We start from the raw sequence: 7,895 nt of genomic DNA on the forward strand, positions 1-7,895 counted from the left end.
AATAGCAAAAGTTATGAGACCTGATTTTTAGTATCGGCTTTATCACTGATTTTTAGTATCGGCTTTATCACTGATAAAGCTTTATCACTGATCATGCAATGTTGGAAAAGTCACTTGACAATCTGGGCCTCAGTTTCCTTAACAGGAAAATAAGAAGGTTGGACTAGATAATCTCCAAAGTTCCTTCTGGCTCTAAAATTTTTTATTTTGTGTGCTATCTCATAGCCACCGGAACTCAAGATACACCAAACCAGAGCATACTGCTGGATGAGAATCTGGAATCTCAACACAGGCTACATCCAGTGATGTTACCATAGCACACTACTGTGGGCTGGTGCATCCCAGCAGCATTAATGCTTAAACAATTCTTGAGTAGTCCTTGAGCAGTTGCCAAAGATTCCCAAGTCTCTTTGACTGCATAGTTTGCGAGATAGTACCCAACACATGAACTTCTACACTGCGTTGATGTCCATCTCTGTCCTAGCACAGGCCATCAATATCACTCACCTATAAGAAAGGCTGCCTGCACACTGCTAGACATTGTACCAATTGATCTGCAAGCATTTACAAGCACTGTTTCCTAACTGATCTCTTCTTTACAACGTATTCAACACCTTGCCAGATAAGCTTTGCTGAAACATAGCTCTGATTGTGTCATTCCTCTGCTTATAAGCTCCCCACCACCACCCCCATCCTCCGCTTTCCATTTCTTATACAGTAAAGTTAAAATCCCTGGTCCAGCTTTTAGTCTTCTGCGCTCTGGCCTCAAGCTATTTTTCCAAACTCTTTTCTTCTACTATTCTTCATAAACCTTGCATTCCAGGCAAAATAAACTACCTACGGGTCCTTATATTCAAGAGAGATTTTTAACAAGTAGAATGTTTATGTTAACATAATTTTAAAAATCATAAATCATTCTGAAATTTAGAACACATCTTCCTGATAGCACACAAACTGGACTCTGTTCGTGCAACGAATTTATGTAGTTCCTTGTGCTGGTCTCTGTCTAGAATGCCCTTTCCCATCATCTTCATACTTCAAATTCTTCAAATGAGCTGACATGTCAAGTACCCAATGTGGTAACTGACATACATTCAGTAGAAGTCTTTAGCTATTCAAAGCTGCTTTTTGTTACTCTCACTCGTAACTCTCTATCTCTCTGTACTCTCTACTATATACCTCTTATGTAGCTAATCACTACTTTTTATAATTATTTAATGTGAATGTCTTAGATTCCCAACAATCAAAAGCTCTTGGAAAAACCAGTATTTGTTCTTAGTCCTACATATACCCAACAACAAGCACGAATTATAAATGCTCAATAAATCTTTCCTTAATGAATGAGGGGGGAAAAAACAGAACCAAAAACAAACAAACAAACAAACAAACAACCGTGTGTGAGAGCCAGAGAGCCAGGTGAAAACTGACATCTAAAACAAGATGGGGATGGAGTGGAGGAGTTATTCCTCCAGGTACTGGGTTGAACATAGTTCATCCCTTATTTCATTATATCCTTTCAAAAATTCAACTAAGGAAGTAACTCCATTTTACTGAACAGGTGTCAGGGTTAGGGAAGTTAAGATAATGGGCTAAGGTCACAAAATGAGTCTGTTTCGGTCTTTCCAGGACTGTACTTATCGCCGGTCCTCCTCCCAATTTACGATCCTCCGCGAGGTGAAGGACTTTTTAGGACAACATGCCCCCAGCCCGTTCTATACGGCAAATCCCAAGCCCGATCTGACAGTTCCGAGACAAACTACACGGAGCACGCAGGCTGGGAAGCGGCCCTTTGGAGTCGAAGGGCCCCGCCCGCTACGTCCCTGGTGACGTCATCACGCAGTGCCGAGGCGGCGCAGCCACGTCCTTTAAATAAGGGCTTCCCAGAGCGTGCACCGCAGTGTGTGGAGTGGGGACGCGGCCCAGGGCAGAGCTGCTGCAGACTGCGAGGTGGGCGGCCAGACTGCTTTGCAGCTGCGACGCGGAAGAAGGGGTGCTGCCTTGCAGAAGGGCGTGCTCGTGAGGGGCGGGAGGAAGGAACATGGCGGCGCCCTCAACCAGGCCAGGACCCTGAGCTGCTGGTTGTGGTGCGGCCCCCGCCCACGGCTTAGCTCGCCCCTTTACCTGCCTTCCTGGAACCCTGTTTCTCTTCCCCTTCAGTCCTTTTTCCCCTCAGCCGCATCTTTTACCTTCATCGACTCTCCTGCCCTAACTTCACACTGGGTCAAAGTGAGAACTGGATTAAGTGTGAGCTGATCAGGCCTGTCCTGTGGCCCAAGATCAGCTTCTAAATTTATCATTTTCTCACATAGATTTTATCATTCCTCCTGGGGTTGCAGGAGAAACACCGAACATGGAGTGGTCAAGCCAGACTTGTAGCCTTGGTGATTCCTCTAAGTGATCTTGTAAAATGTCCTTTAAGTTGCCTGGACCTCCGTCTCCTCAAAAATGAGGTTCTCTTTGAAAGTCTATGAAAGACTTTTGATATCAGGAAGCTTTTGGCTTACATTGTTTGCCAGAATCTTCACCATAACAGTGTATCATGAGGAAAATGGAAGCAAGATTTATTTTGGAGGTAAGGGAGTGGGGGAGAGCTGAGACATACAGCTCCATGGCATAAAGTGATGTAGTTGGTTAGTAATGAGAACACCATTCTGTTTCTGCTCATTTCGCAGTGTTTTGAGGGTGACATTCCTGGAGTACGTTAAGTGGAAAAGGACTTACCCTACATCATCATTGATATTCTACAAAAAATACCGTGGAAGCATTCATCTGTCTGATCTGTTGTTTCAGGTGTCCGCGTCAGTTGATGGTAGGTGTTAGGAACAGGTTCTTCTTCACATGAGTTAACAGCACCTGGCCCAGCCAGTCACCTGTTTTTAATGTTGACCTTTTGTTTTTCCTCAGGTGAATGTTGATTCTGGAGAAATCCTGCTACAGCTGCTGGAGCCTGCACTGCCAGGCAGCAGAATTGTGAGCTAGAGTAAAGCAGAAATCTAAGAATATGAGCTCTGGAATGGCCATGAGTGAACCAAGGCTGAACTGGTGAGTTACATTTGTTTATAATCACCTGAAGAAAATTGAAGTGGGACTGGGCTGAATTAGGAAAGAAGAGTTTATGATCTGGAGAAATTTGGAGGAAAGAAAAGATACTAAGTTCAGTGGCTGAGATTTTACCCTATTCTCATCTTTTGATGGAAGACTTTTGGATTATAGCTGACTACACTTCTCCTAAAGTGACAGCATTTCACTATTCAGATTGCTACTAGGTATAATTTCATCGTGTCCTTATTGTTGGTGTTTTAGTGAAGGAGAGACGCTGGAATTTTCATGTTTCCAAGAACCTTGCCCATTTCTGTACAAGTAACAAAAGACTCCCTTTAAAAATAGACAAGCTGCTTTTTGTTATGTTGGAATCTATATCAAGTGATAATATAAATGCATAGACCATATTTTAGAAGTGTATGAGAACTTCACAAGTAGAGTACTTTGTTAAGTAACATAAGAGGCTTTGTAGAGATCTAATACATGTTCTACTTTAGATTACTTTATCACGTTTACTGAGCATCTACTCTTTGCTAGCCAAAGAGAATGCAGAAGTTATGAGATTATTAAGATGATTAAAATAGTACCTGACTCAAGATTCAGTCTGTATGTGCTCAGTAAGTATTTGTTTATTCCAAACAATGCTTCCTTCCTCCAAAGAGCTCACAGTCCCTGAGGCGCATGACTTTAAGATGTGCAAAACACTTAAAACATGAGATGTTACAAATATAGTGCTATAAGAAGTAATAACTACACTGGTGTATAGCAAGCAAGACATTCTAATTTTACCATTTATAACTTAATCGTTTTTTTTTTTGAATAAATGCCTTTAAAAAGAGTAAGAAATGAGTATGGAGCAAATATATTAGAATTTCCCAATTTGGGAACGCGCCAGCCAGAAGTTGCCATTTGATTAGGGGTATACACATTTATGCTCCTTGCCATAAAGTGTGCACAAGCAGCACAGATGCTCTTATATACCATCGACATTGTGACATTGTGAAACCAAATGTGGTTTAGGGCCTTTGTACAGTATTGTAGCCCTGGAACTATCCTTTTCCACAGAATCCTACTTATCTTTGTCTTCCTAGATTAATAGTCCTCAGTGTTTTTAGTTTTTAAATTTTTTCATTCAACCAGCATTTATTGTATGTTTACTATCTGGAAAGCATTGATTATAATATGTTAGTTTCTATTATTTATGTTATGGAAAATTGTATTTGATCTTAGAAGTGATTTTAGTAGAAACACGCCATTTATCACATTTGTCAAGTTAATTAAATAGGATATGCAGTCTTTGTAGTGTCTTTTGTCCTGACATAGTGGTGCATGAAACAAAAGTAAATTGAGAAGCATATTCTGTCAATAACCAAACATCTTAATGTTATGCCCAGAGCCAAAGGTGAGCCCTGCTCTTGACAGACCCTTTAATCTGTTCTATCTTTAACTCTCTAGTATCTCTGATATTTAATTCGATGCTAAAGGAAAAGCAAGGATTAATCTAACATGAGATTTTGAATTGTCAAATGCAAGTAAATTACTTTGCTTCACAGGGATGTTTCCTCAAAAAATGGCCTAAAGACGTTTTTCTCTCGGGAAAATTATAAAGATCATTCCATGGCTCCAAGTTTAAAAGAACTGTGTATTTTATCTAACAGGTAATATATTTATTTGGTTATCTATTTCCATATTTGGTTATTTTTATGATAGTTGAAGTTTTATGTCTGTATCCACCATTAAACTTTCAAAGTATTAGAAATGTGAAAATTAGAAAAAAGAATAACTCAATACCTAATGCTGACCACTCTTTGTTATATATATTTTCAGACTTTTCCACACATATATTGAAAGAAAATGGGATTATATTATAAATACTATAAATACTATAAAACAGTCCTGCAGTTTATTTTTTTCACTTAAAATAATATTTTATGTCTTTTCATGCCTCTGCATATAGCTCAGTCTTAATTGTTGCATATTACTTCATTATATAGATGTACTTTTTAATTAATTTAGCTGGTTTCATGCTGCAAAATGTATTCCTTTTTTTGAAATTACGAACAATACATTGATGAACTTTTTGTAATTTCTATGAGATAAATTCATATAAATTGAATTGTTTGGTCAAGTAGTATATACATTTTGTATATTAGTAGATACTGCTGAATTGCTGGAGATTTTTTTCTTCTTTTGTATGAAAATAGCTATTAAGTTATAATTTTCCCTTCTCACTGCTTGCCTACCTATAACAGCTGTTCTTTGTGATTGGCTGTTTCTACTCTATTGTGGATGAATCTTAAAACCAAGTAAACAAGTTTACTAGAAGGGAGTGTAAATATACCAAATGAGGAATTAGGAAGCTCCCTTAGGGGAGTTCAACATTTACTTTCATCCTTTCTCCATTCCTTTTGCAATGGAAGGAATGTATTTCCAGCCTCTACACTGAATGGAACCCCATCTTTCCCTGCCTTCTCAGTACTCTTTCTATCTTAGCATTTCCTCTCCTGTATCTTTTTTCGCTCTCAATCAGTACAGGCATACCTCATTTTATTGCACTTCACAGGTGTTATGTTTTTACAAATTGATGACAAGACCCTGCAAAAAGATGACAACTCACTTTATTGCAATATTGCTTTATTGCAGTGGTCTGGAACCAAACCCACACTAGCATCTGAAGTATGCCTGTATTTAAAGGTGCTCGTTTTTCCCTTCTTAATCCCTGGACTTCAGGTTCTCTCCTAGTTACTTTCTTACTCTGCTCATTTGTATTTAGACTTCTTTAAAGACTTATATATGCTTGTTAGGAGGAAATGACATATAAAAAAACTATAAGACATGCAGAAAACAACAAGATGGCAATAGTAAGTCCTTCCCTATCAATAATTACTTTAAACGGATTAAATTCCCCAATCAAAAAATAGATTAGGAGAATATTTTTTAAAAACTGTATAAAAAACCTTTTCTTCATTGCACATCCCACTCTAATCAGGCTTCCACCCTCACTAGTGCTCCTCAACATCATCATTGAGTTCTTAACTATAGAGATATCTCACTCTCCTTGTTTTCCCCCTAATTTTCTGGTGACTCTTGTCTCTTGCCATCATCATCTTCAAGCTTACCTTGCTGATTCATCAGACTCTGGAGCTTTTAAAAAATACTGATTTTGCACTCTTAGCCCAGCCTTTTGAATCTGAACCTTTGAGGATGTGTTTGTAGAACCAATTAATTGACCTTATTGATATTTATTTAAGTTGTTTCCATTCTTTTACTATTATAATCAATGAGCATCTTTTTTATACATGTGCTGATATAGGCACTGGGATAAATTCCTGTAAGAGGTGCGTATGTACTTATTTTGATAAATATTGCCAGACTTTCATTAAAAACTTTAGAAACAAATGCTTTTTTGATTCCATTAAATGAATAGGTAAGTTCACATAAAAGCAAGCAGAAGTTGTAGTAAAAAGACAATTTCAAAAAATAAATATTTTAAAAGCGGCAATTTCAGAAGCAGCACTCTTTTTGCCAAACTGCATAATTATAATCTCTTTGCTAGTATCAGCTGTAGAGATTAAGACAATAGATCCCTTATGAATGTGCATCTATGGGTATTTTTTTTTTAAAGCTATTTCTGTTACTCAACTTGTACTATTTCTCAAGCATAACAAATTTCTTGAAACTTACCAAATAAAGAATTGCCTTTATTTGAATCAAAGAATACCTACAAACTCTAGTATCCTGGGATTTAGTGAACATATATTGTTTACCTTTAAAAAAAAAAATATTTCTCACCGTTATAAGAACTTTCATCTCAGCTTTCATCTTTTCTTCATAAGACTAAAAATTTCTAATAGTAATCTTCTTTATCTTGCCACTGTTATTTTAATAGTTCTTTTCAAATCCAGTTCTGTTTAGTATATCCCGGGTGTGGATTATAGTCTGGATTATGTAGAAGAGAGGCCATTTTGTTTGCAGTTGGGTTTACCTAATTCCTAAAACCTTAATTTTCCAGGAATATGTTTGTTTTTCTTTCTTTAGATTTCTATATAGCACAACATTTTGTGTGTGTGTGTAATTTACCTTTTAGTATAGAAAAAAAAAGACATAAGGCATTGATTTCATGTTTCTAGTCTATTTTGCTAACCTTAACTTTACTAACTTATAGTGAGGGATGGATTTTCAGACTGTATTTACAACTGTTTTCTTAATGAGAAACCAGAAAGAATGTAAAATTTTTATTACCCCTAATTTTGTATTTTTTGAGTTCTCTAACGTTTTTGAAAATACTAATACCTCTAATTAAATGATTTTTAACAACGTGAGATTTTTATGCAACTCTTCTCCCTCCATTGATACGTAAACATTTTCCTTTTTTGAAATTAAAGTGTATGGGTGTAGATGTTTATAACTAAGTTTTAATCCAACAAGGGGAAAAGTAGCTTTAAATAGAAAAAATATATATATCCAATTTTAATGTTTAACATAGAAAAGTGAATCAAATTCAGGAGATACAGGTAGACTTTAGATGGAGGCTAAAAGCACAATACCCAAATGCTCCTTAAAGAAGCTACCCAAACCAATAGACTTAAAAAATTGGAAACTTGAAGTTTTGAATTCTTTTTTCCATAGAAACTTTAAGTGAAAAAAAGAGAATGAGTAGTTGACAAAATGAAAACTTCAAACCCTCAACTGAAATAAAATATAATGCTGTAAATGTGGTTAGAGAAACCCTGTCAGATGCTTTTGGCTTGCTCCCTGATGAAGATTTTGACAGCACTGCACATGGAAATGATCTTGATGTGCTGCTATTTCATTCTTTGCTGAATATAGCCAATTTAAACTGCTAGAATTTC

General features: G+C 36.8%; 1 protein-coding gene across 6 annotated transcripts in view; it reads left to right on the forward strand.

The window, feature by feature from the left end:
* The first annotated feature begins 1,824 nt into the window (after positions 1–1,824).
* Positions 1,825–7,895, forward strand: part of ICE2 (interactor of little elongation complex ELL subunit 2) — a 50,272-nt gene continuing 44,201 nt past the window's right edge. For 2 of the 6 annotated variants that reach the window (XM_025038854.1, XM_006920301.3), the window contains exons 1-4: positions 1,825–1,947; positions 2,673–2,809; positions 2,905–3,042; positions 4,596–4,700. In XM_025038854.1, the coding sequence (XP_024894622.1) occupies positions 3,002–3,042; positions 4,596–4,700 (146 nt within the window). In that variant the 5' untranslated portion in view covers positions 1,825–1,947; positions 2,673–2,809; positions 2,905–3,001. Of the gene's footprint in view, positions 1,948–2,309; positions 2,573–2,672; positions 2,810–2,904; positions 3,043–4,595; positions 4,701–7,895 lie in introns of those variants that run through there. The other 4 variants (XM_025038856.1, XM_025038855.1, XM_025038858.1 and 1 more) reach the window with 4 other exon arrangements.

The sequence above is a fragment of the Pteropus alecto genome, unplaced genomic scaffold (assembly GCF_000325575.1).
Source record: "Pteropus alecto unplaced genomic scaffold, ASM32557v1 scaffold86, whole genome shotgun sequence".
NCBI classification, from domain to species: domain Eukaryota; kingdom Metazoa; phylum Chordata; class Mammalia; order Chiroptera; family Pteropodidae; genus Pteropus; species Pteropus alecto.